This window comes from Pseudopodoces humilis, chromosome 8, assembly GCF_049639895.1.
Source record: "Pseudopodoces humilis isolate 2021_Gansu_Grassland_sample_001 chromosome 8, ASM4963989v1, whole genome shotgun sequence".
Taxonomy (NCBI): Eukaryota; Metazoa; Chordata; class Aves; order Passeriformes; family Paridae; genus Pseudopodoces; species Pseudopodoces humilis.
Window position 1 is genome coordinate 11,407,237 of NC_142207.1, and position 18,504 is coordinate 11,425,740.

The window sequence follows — 18,504 nt, forward strand, 5'->3', positions numbered from 1 at the left end:
GACTTAATTTTGGATAACTCCTCAAGGAATCCCAAAACTTTTGAGGATTTATGTTGCTGAGAAATTTCTAGGGAACAGATAGACTGCAATAAAGTGTCAGATGAATTCCCAAACTTAGGCCAAATACTGAAATGCTTTTTTTTATTAAGACACTGTGCAAGTGAGGTTTTATTACTTTATAAATTAAAATGGGCCATGTTAGACTAAGGTTTATGTCAAGTTGCATTTTTCTTTCCATTTAAATCTGTCATAGTTTCATATATTATTAAACTTAAATTTCACTGATTTCATTTCCACCAGCTCTCACAACCCTTTGAGTTTTCATAGTGATTGATATTATTTTCCTTTTTAAAATACATCACTGCCACACTGGGCATAGGGTTTTCTGGTTTATAGAAGGTAGCACACTTACTGAATGTAAGAAACAGTGGACCTGTTTTCCCTTCACTTATAGCAAATTGTTCTCCTTTGAGGGGAAACTCTGACCTGAACTTTGTTTTGATTCCATCCATGTTGTGTTATAAGTCACTGTTAGAAAGGGTACTCCAAACCATCTGTCTCCAGCTTGTTTTTGTTAACAGTCAGAAGCGGATCCCAATTTCATTTGTAACATTTCATATACGTTTGGTCTTTAGTATGCTGGATTATGACACGGAGAACCTAAACTCTGATGAAATCTACAGCTCTCTTCGTGGAGTCACAGAAGCGATTGAGAAATTTAGTTTCCGTAGTCAAGAGGACCTAAATGAGCCAATCAAACGTGATGGGAAGAAAGACTGTGACCTTGTAAGTATTCCACTGATTAATGTCCCCAGATAGATGAAATTTTAGAACATTGTGATCAAACCTGTCTGTGGATTGTTAGTGTACAAAATCCAGTTATTCCTGCTGTATTCTTACAGATATCTTCTGCTTATTAGTTGTTAACTCCTTATACCTTAATTATGGAGTTTCACTGGCTGTTTCCCTTGGCTCTCTTTGAGCTCTGGCCTCCTGTGGAATGTGCTCACTGGTCTTCTGTGGGAGTCTCATGAAGGATGGAAACAGTGCTAGTATTCCTCAGGCTCAGCATGGCTCAGTGATGGCTTTTGCATGGAGTGTATCTAGTCAGGTCTGTTATGGGAAATGTTAGTTCTTAAAATGCATGGATGGTTTCCCTCACATGCTTAGGAGCTGTGATCACTCCAAGTGCACAGCTCATATGGTATCTTATGCTCTAAGAGTGGTTACAGAAACTGTGATCGAGATATTTTTGAGCAGGTGTAGTTGTGCAAAAGAAAGAGATAGTAATCAAAGTTTTACTGAAGTATTATGTATAAATAATAACATGTGAATAATTCTGTGCCTTTGGGGGAACTCTAAAAATGCTCCAGTCTCTATAGAATTTTGAACATACATTTTTCCCTCTGATTCCCCCAGGTGTCTCGAGATGGTGGCCTTGCTCTCCCTAGTGGTGATGTCCGTGGGAGCAGTGACATTGTGGAAGGCGGAAGGATGGCTCTGGATAACAAAACCTCCCTCCTGAACACGCAGCCTCCCCGCGCCTTTTCAGGGCCCCGTGCTCGGGAGTACAACCCCTATCCTTACGCTGACACCATTAACACTTACGACAAGACTGCCCTGAAGGAAGCAGTGTTTGATGATGACATGGATCAGCTTCGAGATGGTTTGTATCGGCTCACCTTGTAATGCTGCAGGCAGCTCGCTGCCTCTCTGGTGTGTTTGTGTATGGGTAGTGCCCTCAGATACGTGCCTGCCTGTGCATGTGTTGTGTATTACATTGCATCTGAGTCGAGGCTTGGTATGAAATACCCTTTGTTCTCATGTCCCAGCAGAACCTCATCTGTGGCTATTGAGAAAAAGTATTATGCTGTGGTTTTGATTCTTGTTTGTCTGGGGTTTCCTGCAAACTGCTCCCTTAAGCATCCACATGCATCTGCTTTGGGACCTTCCCCTCTTCATGGCTGAAATGCCTCACTCAACAGCTTGTTGTTATTGAGTGCTTGACTTCATTTAAGTGCAGCTACACATCAGCTTTATTCTTTTGCAGTACACTGATGAGTCACTGTACTTTAATCTAAAGGTCATACATGTGACCACCGGTTTTGGGTGTGTATGTCTGGGAAAAACCACAGCAGTTCTCATCTTGTAGAAGTAATTGTTGGAACTGGAAGAAATCCAGTTGTCAGCTCTTCCTGGTTCGTCAGAAGCCATGTGCAGATGCATGAGCCTTGCTATGAACTCAGGTTAAATTATGGGCTAGTCAGATTCTGTTGCCTGCTTGGCTGAGGCCACCTGGAATTTGATGCATTTTTGGGGGGCCCCTTGTTACATGAACCTTATTCTGTAGAGGGTGAGAAATTTTGGCACCTTTGATCTTTTTCCCATTTCTCCAAATGATTTGCTGCCATTTGTCCTAGAAGTACCCATTGACCATTCGGATTTGGTGGCTGATCTTCTGAAAGAGCTCTCCAACCACAACGAGCGGGTGGAGGAGCGGAAAGGAGCTCTCCTGGAATTGCTAAAGATCACAAGGGAAGATAATCTTGGAGTCTGGGAGGAGCATTTCAAAACCATTCTGCTCTTGCTGCTGGAAACGCTTGGAGACAAAGATGTGAGATGTAGATTTTGTCTTAATTCTCCTGTACATTGCTTCATCTTGGGTAATATTCCTACACACCAGTTTAAATGAAACCTGCCACTCATCAGTGATACTGCATTGCTAATTTTTTTTCTTTTGAAGGTTGACAACTTAACTTTAGTTTTCACACTGTTCAGTGCTGAGTTTTCCATTACTCCAAAATGTCCCACTTTTCCCCCTCCCTGCAGAGTGTTACTAACAAATAGCTAGGAAATTGAACTAGAATCAGAAAAGAAGTTCTAGTCTAGTAAAAAACTGTCAAGACTTCAGTTATTCTCTTCTGAGTTAGGATAAAGTTACAAACTCTTAACTATATTATGCCCATTCCCAGGAAGGAAAATAAAGGCATTTTAGAATAATTTTTTTTTTTCTCCTGTGTGGTTTAAAGACCCAGGGTATTAGATCTCATGGGTTAAGTTTCTGTCTCTTGTAAAAATGTTGTCAAGAACAAGCTGCTTTTATAGGGAATCTTGTTTTGAAATATTAAAAAAGAAAACTTTGTTATTATCACAGCTTTATGTTTGGTAGTTGATTAAAGTGGTAATTTACAGGCTAGGCTTTTTTTTCCATTTGGGGATATTTGTTTAGCTTGCAGCATAATGATATTTGGTAAAGGCTCAACACCCCACTGCATCTTCACATCAGAGCCACGCGGAACATTATAATACTGAGGCTTCAAAGCACTCACAGTTCTTCATTTTGTTTCATCTGATTCAAAAATCTATTGTATTCCTTATACTCCTTGTAAAATATATGTCATGCTCTCAGAAGTGTTAATTCTGAGGCAGGATAGGTGGCTGACATTGTCTCAGTCATTGTTCTTAAGCATGAGCTGCTCTAGTTCTACATGTTTAATGATAGCACCATCACACAAGTATCAGAAGGTCTGGTGACTTTGTCTTAAGTGCATGTGAATTGTGCTACTGTATGAATTTTGCAGATGAATAGCAAAGCACATATTTTAAAGGCTGAGGATGAAGTAAAGTATGTGTTCCTCTGCTGAAATAATGAAATCTATTTGGAGTGGCCACAGGTCAAAAATTTTGTGTAAGTTATGAAATTGAAACAGGTGTTATAAATCCCTTCTGCTCATGAGCTTTTGCTATGAAGGATGAAGACATAGGTCAGTGTTGGCTACAGTAACTCAAGTCCTTGAAAGTCATTTCCCTAGGAGTTACAGGAAGAGTCAGTTTTAATGCTTTAGTACATGAGAAACATTGTGGCACAGATGGAGCCCAATTTGAAATCTGCCAGGCTGAGCAAAAAGGAAAGGCAAAACATTCATGATCTGACCTTCTTTGTAGATTGATGTAATGCTGATGTCCTCCTGGGAGTACAAATTTGTACTTCATTGCAAAAAGAATATAGGCTTTAGGAAAATAGTCATTCTGATTCTTGTATATGTGAGAAGATTAATTTTATGTGGCTTTCTGTGCAAGAGCAAGCAAGGAGCCCAATTCTGAATTTTGTTACATTGATTCCACTGCTTATTCCACTGGAGCTGGTAGTGTAGGGAGCCCTGTGAATTTCTGGCAAGCCAGGAGAATTCACTTCAAACCATGATTTTGAGAAGCATCTTTTTCTTATCTTTTTCTATTGCCTGTTTTTCTCACAGCATTCGATAAGAGCCCTGGCGCTGCGAGTCTTGCGGGAGATCCTGCGGAACCAGCCGGCGAGGTTTAAGAACTATGCGGAGTTGACTATCATGAAAACACTGGAAGCACATAAGGATTCCCACAAGGAGGTGAGTGAGCCTTTCAGCTACTGGGAAAGCAATATGGACCTGCAGAAGAAATGTAGGACCTGTGAGACTTAAGAGGCAGACATGTTGAGCCATCCTGAGAGTGGAACAAATCAGTATTAAGTCTCCCAAGTATGAAGAGATAGAATTTTTACATGCTGAAACAGTGAGGAAAAAAGTGGAGACTGTGAGAGCTATTTATGTGGACTTGGAGCTGTCTGGAGTGGTATGCCACTGTTTGTTAATTTCCCAGGACTTCCCTGCTCATTCTGGGAGAGGTTGAGACACTGTATGAAAAAAGTGCATGTTTAATTACTTTTTAGAGCATGTTAGGGGCACTGTGCTGCCTCTGTGTGTACAGGTAAGAATACAAAATGTACTGGAGAACACAAAGGCTGTATTTAAGCAGAATTGTGTGTGAAAACTGAATGGTGAAATTGGGCTGTGCTGGAAAATTGGGAACTGGTCAGTAACAGGAGAAAATGGACAAAGGCCATGCTGCAGTGGCAGAGGAAGAAGCAAAAGGAAGGATGAATTGCATTTTCCTTTTTGTAAGAGAACTCTTATACAAAACTGAAAGTATTCTGAAATAAAGTGAGAATGAAGGATAACATTTTAAGTAGATCAATTCAAATTTCATTTAAACTTAAACTTTTTAGATTGTTTTCCAAGTTGTATCTTTTAATCTACCTTGTGCATATTGGAAGTTTGAAATAAACCTTCTGAGAAGTGCTACCAGAATTTCCCTTTCGGTCTGTGATGGTTTTATTACCAAAGTCCTGGGTTTGAAATCAAAGGCATTTATTCTTCTCTACAGAAGGATTATTCTAAGTTAGCAGTTTTAGGCACCTCTGAAGATATTTGGCCATGAAAAGATGATTAAAATAGACCAGACTGCTCCAGAGCATTGGGGGACTAACACAAGGTTATTTTAACCGTGGGTAGCAGACACTGTACTGTTTGAAAATCAAAACAAAAAACACTCCCAGGGAAGGAAAATAGCAGTCTGGATTTCTCTAAAATGCTGAAGTAGAAAATATTTAATGCTTTAATGAATGAGGGCTGCCCTACTCTGCCTACCTTCTTCTTGATTTAGTGCTTTTGCACCCCTGTCATTTTCAGTTCAGAGTAGTAAGAAGCAGTTGTAAATTGTTTTTCTGATAAAGCAGTCAGACAAAACACTATGTTCTGAAGGAGTGCCTTTTACTGGCAAGTTTTCCTGTTTGCATGCTTGTCAGCTCACCTTGACTCAGTGCTCTTTGTATTTTTTTTGGGAATCCTCCAGAACTAAAGTTTCTAGCAGGACCTTTCCAGATTGTTCCTGGCATTGTTTTTAGTGCCCCTCAGAATTCACTGTTCTGTGGGACTGGTGGGTTTTACAGAAATCGTGAACAATGTTGAAAACACCATGCTTTATGCCTCTGTATTATTGTGATGTGGAAAGATTCTTTGGGATTTGCATGAGGTGCTTCCCAGAGAAAAGCAGAGAAAGATAAACCAGGAATGAGAGGTGGGAGTTCTGGCACTTCTTTATAGACTAATTGAGCTGTACAGTGCTCAGCAAGTAGCTACTGTGCTGCACATAGTGTGGCTTTGATTTGCCGTGGTTTTGCACAGCATCTTCATAATGAGACATCAGCTGCTGCAGTGGGACCTTTGGGTGACAGCTGTCACATCAGGACACTGCAAGTATATTCCTGTTTTGTATCTGTTGCACATACAGCACAGCTGTATCAATTGGGGCACTAGTTCTGGATTTTTCATTTTGTGTATGAGTGTTTTCTGATCCCTGTGTACATGAGGCTCTCAGAACCATGATGCAGCCCAGGAAAGGCATCATCTGTCCATCAGTAGTTTGAGGATATCAGCATTCCTGAAGTTATGGAAGGTACCTGCACTTGAATATCCACATGAGCTAGGCTAAATATATACCTGTGAATATGCTTGAAGTAGTTTTACCTGTAGTTGGGACTTGCTGATTCAGTTGAGTCTGTGAAAAATTAACTGAGAGATAATTTGGGCTGGCTCAGTTGGTCAAACTCATAGCCTAGAGCCAGAAGGTCACAAATTCCCTTCCTGTGGTGGCCCTCCAGCTCGCTCCCACTGCTGACTTTGCAGCACTGCTCTTTCCAGGAGGGGAGGAGGATCTGCCCTTTAACTGGATCCTACTGAGCAGGAGATTGAGGATTCACCAGTTTGTGAGTGAAGGGCAGTTTCAAAGGATAGCTGAAGAGGGAAAGGAAGTTCTGTGCAGTCTGTTCTACAGCTTGCTTTCTCACTATATCAGAGCAGTATTAAAGGGAGTGGTGCACTCTCCTTAAACTACATAAAATCAAATCTTCCCCTAGACCATAAGAACTATTTCAAGGATAGCTGGTATATAATTTAGTTGGGAAAGGGTTAATCTTTGTGTCAGTGATGTCCTGATGTCACTCCAGTTTGTTCTGTTTCTGGGCTGCTTCTGCCTTGTAGCAGAATACAAAAGTGATCCTTGGTTATGAATTGGTAATTTGGTGTCAACAGGCTGTGTGAGTTAGCAGAAAATGTCTGTTTTGAGCAAGCTGTATCTGTTTCAGTCTTTCTTACCTGAATTTCCCCTTCAGCACAGGGACTGCTAATTGCTCCTGCTACTGCAATTGCTACTGCTCACATTTTCAATTATATATGACCCACAGAGACTCAATCTAAAGTGATCTAGCAAAGAGAATTTGAAGAGGAGCAGACTGGGTTCTGTCTCCAAGAAGTCATAGTAAGTGGTAGTTCTTTGGAAATCAGGAAGGTTTGTTTGTCTACGCAAATTCCAGTATTGCTGTTGTTCAGCATGGCCAGGAGTGACAAAAACAATATATTCACCAACCAGCAAATATCACCCCCTCCTCCAGTTGAGTGCTGATATCTAGTTCAAGTTTTTTTTTTGTTGTTTTTTAAAACAGGAAAAGGTCTATGATTTTATTCATTTATTTTGAGGTATCAAAACAGTGGTTGCAAAGTTAGATATTTTGGGATGCCTGGATACCTGGCTGTTTTCCCAAGTCCAGGCAGAAGTCTTCAGACAGTTGGGTCTTTGCCGTGGCTAAAAATCATCTGCCTTCTGTTGCTGAAGGCGAGGTCTGGGATCAGCAGAGCTGATCAGCACAGCTGAGAGCACCACATTTCTCCCCAGGGATATGAGAGAGGAAAGGTTGGTACATGGAGTTGGAGCTGAGTCACACCTTGTTGTGAGTGCAAATGCAGGAGATTGGCAAAGCACAGACCTCAGTAACAGGTCAAAATTAATGTAACCCTAGGCTACAGAGTAGATGGCTCTGGGTTGGGATTCATGTTTAGTTTGCCTTTTTTAACTTTGTCCTGTTTTCATACTGTTTGTAGTACAACAGTCTGTTCGATGCTGTTGATTTAATGGGGTGATGTGAAGAGTCAAGCCTGCTTCAGTCATAACTAGAAACATTTAGGGGGGTTGACATGTAAATGCCTTTTACTTACTTTTGGAGCATTAGAACATAATTGAAGTTGTGGATGATATTAAATCTTGTTGATTTTTATCAGTCTTTGTTTGGAGTTATTTGGAAGAGAACCATCTTTCTGTTGCCAATTAGTTAATATTAACTCATTTGTTCCAGTGCAGTTACTCACCCATAGCTAAGGAGAGATGCTGCTTGCTGACCCAATACCACAGATGTGACATTGCTTCAGATTCATGCCAGCAAAATGAGGATAATTGCTTATTATTGAGTATTTTAAAACAGAAATAGTTTAATATCTTGGAAATCAGCAGCAGAGTGAAAAATCATAGGATAGCTAATTCCCTGCTTCTGTCTCTGGCACAAAGCCTATGGACTTAACTGATGTATATTTTCTATGTGTAAGGAAATGATGCTGTGCCATATCTTAGATATCTTATTTCTGGATGTTGTGATATAGGAGGTTCATAAGCATAATTGGGATGCTTATTGCATATTATCGTACATTCTTTGTTGTAACTCTCTAAAAGAGGGAGAAGAAGAAAAAAATCAGTTAAGCATTACCTGTAGATAACTTTTATTATCTTGTTGAGGTGCTTTTAGATTGGCCTCTGACATTTATATATTGTCTTCTGATGATGGTGTGATCTGTGTAGGTTTCTGCAAAACAAAAAGCACCAAATGATCATAGTCTTGAAGATTAATTGTTACCTATTCCGTGCTTGAAGCTTCCAAGTGCTGCAAGTGGGCAGTCATTAATGTTTCATAATATGTTTATGTACCTTTTTCTGTTTCCCAACACATTTCAAATGTTTAGTGCCCAGGAGAAGCAGTGTAATCTACTTCATCTCTGAATCCTTATAAAAATCACACTGCTTTTTCATCTGCTTAGCACTCCCCATTGCTGAGTCCACTTCCTGCTTTGAAACCAAGTCCATAATTGTTTGTTCCTGTCTGGATCAGACTGTAAAGCCTTCAGGGATGGGAGTTGGCCTCACTAGGTACTGGTAAACCTCCATCCCCTCCAGCTTAGATTATATAGGCTTTAAGTAACCACCTCTATATGGCAAAAATTGGCTCAAAAGCACAGCCACATGCCTCGTAAGCCTGTAAGCAAAACCTTGTTCTCCTTAATACACTTCTCTGGTGTTTCACAATGGTGTACAAAGCCTCTAAACTTTCAGTGGGGCTTTGCCTGCACTGCCTCATCCTCTACAACCTCCTGCAGAGACACCATAACTAGCAATCATGGCAAAGTACTCCAGCTTAAGCTCTTGCGGGAAGTTCTCATCCAGGTGCCGCAGGTCCTGCTTTGCTGAGATCCCTGCATGTTACACTGATGCCTATGAACCTGGCATGTTCTGCCTTTTTCTTTCCTTATTTGTCAGTACTTTGTGTCTCTTTAAAGTGGAAATGAAACTATCAAAACTTGTAAGCTGGTTGCTGCAGCTGGCAGGCAGCAAACAACATGTTAATGCATGGAGTAATAGCTGAGCAGAAGAAAATGAGTGGAAGAGATGGAGTCTGAGTTCTGGCTGTCTTAAGTGAACAGGATCCTGTGGCTGCAATGTGCTGTGAACCAGGTAAACCAGTGGGAATTGTCATCCAAAGTTTGTCCAGCAAATCTTGTAGAACTTTGGTGATTCCAATGTGCTTTTCTATTAGAAGGCAAGGATCTGTGACAGGCCACTGCCTTGGTCACACTAATACTGCATGTTAGCATATCCCCTCACACTGAAATCAGGAAGCAATTCCCATGCATATCTCTGGGACTGCCTGACCTGTTTCTTTGAAGTTTAGTCCTTGGTAGCATTAAGGAAGACATTGCTAGAGGTGAACAGCTTTCTGTGTGCTACACCTTGCTGGCTTTGTGCATGTGAATATGGCTCCTTCCCTAGAGCAAACTGGGTGGAAGTATGAAAACTTGTCTTTCTTGAGACTCACTAGAAAGGTCTTGATGCATCACAGATGTCTTTCAAGGAACCCACCAGCACACAGAGCTTATGTTATGCCAGCAAAAGTCAGGCTGAATCTAGTCACCAGTGTGTAGAGCACAAGGTAAGCCTTTAGAAAGGAGTAAAACCTGCTGCTTTAAGGGCAAGAGCTATCTCTTAGATCTGCATTCCAGGGCTACCTGCCCTGTGTTGAATGATGTCAGTCTATCCAGTTCAAGCCATGGTTTGCTCTAAGCTTTTACTAGGAGGTAAAATAATGTTTGTGACATCCCTTACACACATTTTAGTGTCTGTGCTTTCAAAGAAGGCTCTCTATCATCTTGTCTCATAGCCACCCTTTTGAACCTGCTGTTTCCTGCTGCCACCATCATTTGGTGACTTTTCTACTTTTCTTTTGTACGTCTGAGATTCCTAAGAATAATTATACGAGGTCAGACAAAAATCTTGCTTCGCTTGACACCCTACCTGACTGACTAGCAAGAAGCAAGCATACAGTGATGCTTCCCTGTGAATATCCTTCCCCCTTACAGCTGTCTTAAAGTCTTTCCCTGTGAGTGGTTCTGCCTGCCTCCTTGTGTGTGTTGGCTTTTTTTTTCCTTTGGTTAACTTGTCTGACTTTTAATCCTCCTGTGTCTGAGCACGTAGCAATCAGCACCCTTTCATTTCTGTGGGCTTAAAGGATAGATTACATAGACACTACTTATTGTGGTGTCACTGCTTGTACGAGCCTTTCCTGTCACTTCCCCATGTGTATCTGTTGATCTTGCCTTCAAAGCTGGGAGGAAGACCTGTTCCTTGATCCTGTTTATTCCTTTCTCCCACTCCTTTTAAGGTTGTTTCACTCTGCTGGTCAGGTTAAAGCCCTGATTAAGAAAGATACTTGATTTTTTGATATTGTAAGGTATGTACAATTTGCAAGGCACAAGCATTGTGCCTCGTGGCAAAATGTCTTTGCTAAACTCTATTACAATTGCATGTTCTTGTTGCCAAATGACCTGGCAGGTTGTATTTTTTGGTAATGCACTTCCCTCTGTTTGGAAATGCTGCTGATTTCTCTGGCAGTGCCAGGTGAGTGGGACTCTGAGCTGGTTGGGTAAATACTGAGAGCCCCTGGTGGGATGCAGAGTCTGTCTGGGTGGCTGAATGTTTTGTTTTGCCAAAGCCAGGAGGCAGGATAGGGCTGGTAGTTACATTGCAAAATCGTGGCATTTGGCTTCCTGTGCCAGCAGGGATGAGTTTTTCTCTCTGTCTCACCATCAGCTGGTATTGCCCTACCCCTTCCTATGCCCTATCACCTTCTGGTGCTTCCCCAGGGAGCCAGGAGCCGGTTACCTGCAGAGGCTCTCATCCACACAAGGATGTAAGCACATGCTGGAATCCCATTGATGTCAGTGAGACTTGAGCATGTTGTTAATCACACACTCGGGGTTTGCTGAAGTGTGGCTGAGCTGCAGGCATTGTCCCCCAGATGTGCTTATGGGAGGCTTGGAAATCTCCCTGGTGTTGTCACATTTACAAGTTCCTGTCATGCTGGACATGTGTAATGCATCCTCCTGTGTTCAGGGGGAAGGCAGTGCAGGGAGAAGAGATGTGAAATAGCCAGCCTCTGCCTAAATGTAGCCACATCTGTGCTAGAACTGGGCAGCAGTGCTGAAAGCAGGATCGTCAGGGCCATAAATAATTTCTGTACCTTCACAACTTTCCTTGCTCACTTTTTAATGGGCAAAATATGTGTGACCTTTGTTGCTGTTGAACCTTTGCTTATTTTGTGAAAAATTATGACTGTATTTTAATGCTCCTTGTGCATGGAATTGGTTAATAGACTTTTTGTCTTATGCACTTGTTTCATACCTTCAACATAATAGGCATAGTAAACTGTGTGAAAACAGGATATGGAGCTGAAACCCAGATAGAATATTCATTAAATTTTTCATCTTCTCCTTTTTTCTTTTTTCATGGTAGTGTGTTTGAGATCAGAGTCTAGACATAGGTTTATACTAAAATATTGTTGGTTTTTTATCAAGTAGGATACCAAGAGGATATAAGTTTTAATTTTTTTTTTTTTACAATTTTCTTTTAGTGTGTTGTGATATATGTGAAAACTTTTCTTTCTGAGAGTGTCTGAAAACACTTCCCAACAGTGTTTGGCGTTGCTGCAGAACAAAATCCTAAGTGGCCTTTGTTCAAATAGTAGTATTCAGGGGTTTTTAGCTAGTGGCTTGCTAGTGGATAGTTAAATTGATGGTAAAGTATCAGGGCCCTCTGTAAGTTTGTGCTTTCCATCCTTTGTGGAAAGCAAACATCAGAAGCTGCAGTGCCAGGAAGTGGATTCCTTTAGAGACCTTCTGGGAGCTCCTGACTTAATCCACTCTAGAAATTCCACTCTGGGCTATCAAAGACTGGCATCAGGCTTTCCTTAAGTACTTGGGTGTTTCTCTTCTTTCCCAACAAAATCATGCAGTGCTGGCTCCTAAACTAGTACTAACTTATGTGGAAGAATATTAACTTTCATGCTTCTCATGTGTGAAATTGAAGAGAAATTAGCAAAGAAATAGCTGGAAGAGGGAAAACTTGCTGTTAAGTGGGAAAGCAAGCATTCTGTTCTGCATGGCTACTCACAGATCTTTCAGGAAGCATTTTTTTTAATACTGACCACATTGTGAATTGCCATTCATTTTGGAATATGTTTTAATGTTATAATTAAATGCTGAGAAAGGCCTGAAGTAAATGGAACACTTGGACAGCTTTACTTGTGTAAGTAGGGCACTGGTATAGAAGCAGTCCAAAAATCTCAGGTTGCTTCACCATCCTGCCCATATCTTGCCTGCATGCAATATTTGTGCTGTGTGAAGTGTGAGATCACATTCACTGTTGGATCTGCCTTAGAGAATGCCAAAAGCCAAGTGGATGAGTTCTGCTGTTTCCTGGGAATACAAGTGTCTTGTGTCATTCCTGTTTCAGGGAGGTAGCTGTCAGCATGAGTGGAAGATAAATGTTAGCAGCATGGCTATGATGCTGTGGGTAAAGCAGGCTGTGTAGGTGGAGATGATCCCTTCTGGTCACTTAATTGCTGTTATCTTAGAAGTCAATTAAACTTTGTGTTTTGTAGTCCATGGACTAAAATAAGCTTCCAGCTACTCCTTGTTCATGCATTATCCTCCATAGTTGCTTAAAAATAATGAAAGCTCACCTTCTTTTGAGGCTTTGATAGAGCTATATCTGCCCATAGGTTGCCTTACTCAAATAGAAATCCCCAAGTTTGATGCCATCACAGTGTGTGGGAAAGGAGAACAAGGCAAATTCAGCAGCCATGGCTTCAGTCTAAATGGCAGACCTGTGGTTTGATTTATTTGCTGTGTTGCAGGTTGCCTGGGACAGATTTCCTGGTGCTGGTTTCAAAGTATTGACTTCAGACAATTCCAGGTAGTTCAGTTTAGGAGGAGGTAGAGAATTGGTGCTGGGCACCTGAGCCTCCCACACAACCAGGAAAGAGGTTTAATGTTCCTGGGCTCAGTTAGGGACTTCCTGGGACTAGCTGGAAGATCCCAAACATGAGGATTTGTGAATGCTTCTTTCTACTTAAAGTTGAGGTGTTGGATTTAAGTCTGTCCATGGGAGCATCTCTGTCTATTCAGGATTTACCCTCCCTTTAAAGTAAGCCCTGAGAAGAGGGGAGGGAGAGAAGATGGGAAAAAGCATCCTCCACCTTTTGTGTTGTAACAAGAACATGAAGAGCAAAGAGTGTGTTATTTGTGGCCAGGAAGAGTGCAGCCAAGAGGAAGCTTCATTTTGTTGCCTGGCAATTAGCACAGACACTTGAAAAAAGAAAACCTGCCTTCCCATCCTGTTCTTTTTTATCCAATTACTGCAGAATGTAAAATTAATAAATTCTCTTGGGAGAAGAGACCAGATTTGGGTCTTCTTTGAACTAGCTGTCCTACCTGCTTGGGAAGAGTTAAAGTTGTGAATCTGCTTTCTCTCAGGGTAGAGTTGAATTTAGCATCAACCTTGCTTTGTGTGACTGCTTTACATTGTGGGCTTGTTGCAGAGGGTGGGTGCTGCTGCTGTTCCACTTGTCCTTCCTCCAGTTTTGTATGGTGATTCCAGTGCTGCCTTGAATGGGTTACATATGCTGAGAGCAAAGCTGCCTGGTCATGGCCTCCCTAAAGCCTGTTTGTGTCTGTGACCTGGATTTGACTGCAGTGTAGTTCAGCTGGGAAGGGGAAGGACACAGCTGCCATGGGTGGGTGTCTCAGCATGGGCACAGGGCACTCGGCACTGAGGTGCACACCGAAAACTGCAGCAGGCCATTGGTGGTCATGGTTAAGGAGATACATCTTGTGTCAGTCTAAGCTGGTGGGTTTAGGTTCTTTGACAGTGGCTGGAGAGGTGTCATCCTCTTGCTCCTCCTGGTCTGGGAGTGCCTGTCTGTTTTGGGTGACAGATAATTTTTTCAAACTAACCATAACACTAACCACAGTTATGTTAGGCAGGAAGGACTTCTTGCCACTGGCTGGAACAAAGATGTCACTGGAGGCAGAGGATGTGAATTCTCAAGAGTCAGTTGTCCCTCAACAGAGCCTCGTGCAGATCTGTTAATGAACATCCCCAAGCATTTCCTGGCAGTCACTCCTAGCACACCAGCAATGGTGGCTGTCAGGTGTGACCTCATTAACATTAGAGTTTGTTCTACTTTCATTTCAGGTCGTCAGAGCTGCTGAAGAAGCTGCTTCCACCCTGGCGAGTTCCATCCACCCTGAGCAGTGCATCAAGGTGCTTTGCCCCATCATTCAGACTGCAGATTATCCAATTAACTTAGCTGCCATCAAAATGCAAACGAAAGTCATCGAGAGGATTTCCAAGGAATCGTTGCATCAGCTCCTACCCGATATCATTCCTGGGTTGTTACAGGTACAGAATGCCATGTCACTGCTCCTGAGCACAAGCCACCATTAATTTATGAGATCTGTGCCCTAAGGGAGAATGATGGATCCTCCGGGGCCAGATTTTGGTAAACGAAACCATTTAATTTTTGGTAAAATAATTTTTTTTATATAAGTTTTTGATCCCTTTAGGGTTAAGGAAAGGAAAGCTCAGGTTCTTGTGTGTATGTTCCACAGCTGAATGCCTTTTTCTGACTCCTAAATAAGCCAGTTGCAGCCATGTAATAAATTTGAGGGTAGGAGTTAGCCGCATTTTATACTGTCTGTATACATCTTGTAGCCTTTAATTTCCCTTCAATTCTGCTGAACTGTTCTGTGCTTTGATGGTACTTTGCACTTGAATTTTAATCCCAGCAGGCAGGTTGCTCCTTTTCTCTTTTCTCTCTGAAATTAAGACAAAGCTACTTGCTGACTTCATTCAGCCTCTTTCATAACCCTCTCAGGCTGCGTGGGGAGCTGTGTTTTTGCTAGTGCTAAGGTTTGGTTGTACACTGTGGATTTAACTTGGAGCACTGGCCATAGAAATGTCTTCTGGTCCCCTGCACAAGAAGCTGGCAGTTCTGGGATGGGGCTGCAAACAAGAAGGAAATATGTGAAGTAGCAGTGAGGGAGGAGAGAAAATGTGTGTGTTTACTGGGGAGAGACTGTGACAGGAACAGATCAGTCAGAGTGCAAGGGATAGAAGTGTTTGGGTGGGTAAGACTTCCATGGAGAACTGGGATAAAGAGGCCTTCTCATTGTGAGCATAAAATGTTGGAAGGACAAGAGCAAAGTCAGAAATTCCCCTTACGCATCCTGGCATTCATCCCAACTTTGTAGTGTCAGCTCTTGCAATTCTTAAATCTCAGCTTCTGGGAATTGGACAATTCTGTATTCATCTAAACTTTTGTTGTAAAATGGTTTTGGCCATCATTGTTGGAGACAACAATCTGAACAGCGAAGCTTTGATGCACTGGAAAAGTCTGAGAGCAGCATGCCTTTAAAAAGGCAGTTTGATTTGTCTTCTTCAATTACTTTAAATGGTTCTTGTTTCAGAGCCTAGTTTGTCTGAGATAATTCCTTACCTTAGAAACTCAGTGATCAAAGGAATTTACTCCTTACATTTGAGAAGTACTTTGGGATCCTGGCTGAAGGACTGTGTGTGGAGAGCAACCTTTGTGCTTGTTTACCCCACAAACCCTGAGTTTACCACACTGAGGGTCCTGGCAGAGTGGTGAGGAAGGAGGCAAGCAGTGTCAGCAGCAGTGTGAGCACAAGTGTGCAGCTCAACAGCCTGGAGCAGGCTCTCCATGGACAGATGGGGATTCCATGGAAGAACAGGGCTTGGAGTGGGTCGTGGTGCTTGCCCTGGTGCTGATGAGGAGGCTCAGTGTTTTCTCCCCCTTGATGCTCAATAGCTTGGTGTTTCTCTGAGCTCACCGAGGTCTCCTGCTTTCCTAGCTCAGTGCTTTGTGGGATTGCACAAGATCACTTTGGGCTGTACTTCGGCCCTGCAGCTGGAACAGCTCCAGCTGTGCTGCATCCCTCCTCTGGCTTTCCCGGCAGAGGTCACCCTGCATCCGGAGGAGCAGCATCCCGCAGACTGAAGTGATGTCTGCCTTTCTCTTGGGGTGGGATGGCTGCTGAGTGATCTCTGCCTGAGTTTGGGACTGGTGTCCATAGCTGCTGAGTGACCTGGTGGCTAGTTTGAGCTCTGCCCAAGTTGCCAGAGATCAGCACATGTACAGGGATCTTTCACATGTTCTTTCCTGTGGTATTTCCTACTTGATGGGTAAGCTGCCCTCCAGAGTGTCCTGACTGTTCAGGATAGTTCATGGTCTGAACTGGACACAGAAGTGTGTGTGGAGTCCCGAGCTCGTGTTAGGAAACCTGTGTTGTTATCTAATGCTATAAATAACTAGATATTAATAACTTACAACATGTCAGTAATAAATAATAACAGAAGGAACAGATAGGGTGATTGCATTCTCTTGCTCTTTGAGTATTCAGGTTGCAAACTATTATGTTAAGCAGAGTTTTTTTTTATTGATTTCTTAGGTCAGCCACATTTGCAAAATGTACATCAGCACTGTAGTATATTGCTCAGGTAGGGTGTTGGGGAGTGCTGTTTATCTTCTGACCTTTTCCTCTCATTTCCAGGGTTATGATAACACAGAGAGCAGTGTCCGGAAAGCCAGTGTATTTTGCCTAGTGGCTATTTATTCAGTAATTGGAGAAGAACTGAAACCTCATCTCGCACAACTCACAGGAAGCAAGGTACAAGAGTAATGTGTCTCTGGTGTTTTGGTAGTACAAGCCATTCTGCTGGCTGTTACGAGCAGCAAGACCAGTGGCTTCACTGTAGCTCTGGGTCAAGTTCCCTGAACTCTATTAAATCCTGTCTCACCCTGACAAATGCCACTGGAACAGCACCACTCTTGCTCAGCAGTGTGAGCATTTGAAATCCCACTTGGAAAATTTTAATGGTGTTCGGAGATTGGTTTCATGATACATTTGATCTTGTGTAACTGCAGGCTGCCTCTGAGCAGGTTCTTCTCCAGCCATGTTTGCCTTGCTCCTTTGGTATTACATCCAGAGGTGATGTGCAGTGAGCTGGATCATCTGGCTGCTCTGGCTGAAAACCAGATCTGCAATACAAATTAAATAGCTTTCAGTCTGTTCTGTGGCCACACAGGCATCCTCGTGCAGAGAGTGATGGGAATGCATGGGGATGGTGGGAGAGCAGATCCTCTCAGCAGCAAGTTGTGATTAGGGCTGGTAGAAATGCAGGTAAACCTTCACTCTTAACTGCAGGGCACATGTGTCCCTCTCCTTCTGGGACAACAGCAAGCTCAAATGACCCTTCAAAGGACTTTATACCCTGAAGTCAGACTAGCTGCAAAACCCAAATTCTGACCTGATGCTGCAAGTGAAACCAAGCCCTTAATTCAACTCCATCCTTCAGACAAGAATTTTATGTTGGTGTTTGCTTTTCAGAGCTGCTCAACAAACCACCACAAAATTTTTTTCTGCTGTTTTAAGTCTTCATACCCAAGATTTCTATGCAATTTTAAGATGAATTCTGCATTTTTTGTTTCTGAAACAGGTCTGTGCACATGAATAGCTACTTAGTTCAGAGGGCTCAATTCTGTCATTTTGAAGTCATAGTTTCTTTCATGGATAAGGAAGTGTGGCATAGGCCAAAACAATCCGAGATTAAAGACACTTGGGTTTTATTTCTGTCTTGTCACTAAACAAATTACAGTTGTGCCTCCAAATTGTTCTGCAAAAAGACAGCTATGTGTGCTGAGGTTTACCCCTTTATATTTGGGATGTTAGGAAGTCCCCCTATAAAATATTATAGAGGCTTTATTATCCCAGTATCCTCAGTGCCACAAGCATACTCCGCATCACTAACTATAAACATGTAAGTAATTCTTCTGGGTTTATGCAGACTGCCTGCCTGTCAAAAGTTAAATGTAAACATGAGTCATTATGGGATCTGGAGTTAAGGTGGCAAGGAGGAAAAAGAAAACAAATCCATGCAAGGGAAGTATATAGTCATAACAACTGCAGTTGCACTAGATGTACCATGTTAGTGAAGATACACTGTCATTGAAAAAGAACATTTTATAAAGCAGGGAAAGTTCAGGGTGTTTCTTAGGAGGGAGACCCATGGCTGTTGGATCACCAGTGTGCCTGCAGCCCTACTGACCTCTGTGGGAAGCCTGCTTGACCTGACCTGGCTGCAGGATTGAGGTCTGTGAACTGATGGCTGCTGAAG

At 42.3% G+C, this 18,504-nt stretch overlaps 1 protein-coding gene across 1 annotated transcript in view; it reads left to right on the forward strand.

Annotated features, from left to right (window-relative positions):
- Positions 1–18,504, forward strand: part of CLASP1 (cytoplasmic linker associated protein 1) — a 170,910-nt gene that overhangs the window by 148,036 nt on the left and 4,370 nt on the right. Inside the window, exons 35-40 of the mRNA XM_088058894.1 lie at positions 636–786; positions 1,420–1,666; positions 2,424–2,614; positions 4,257–4,385; positions 14,503–14,709; positions 16,881–16,997. Coding sequence (XP_087915020.1) covers positions 636–786; positions 1,420–1,666; positions 2,424–2,614; positions 4,257–4,385; positions 14,503–14,709; positions 16,881–16,997 — 1,042 coding nt within the window. The remainder of the gene's footprint in view (positions 1–635; positions 787–1,419; positions 1,667–2,423; positions 2,615–4,256; positions 4,386–14,502; positions 14,710–16,880; positions 16,998–18,504) is intronic.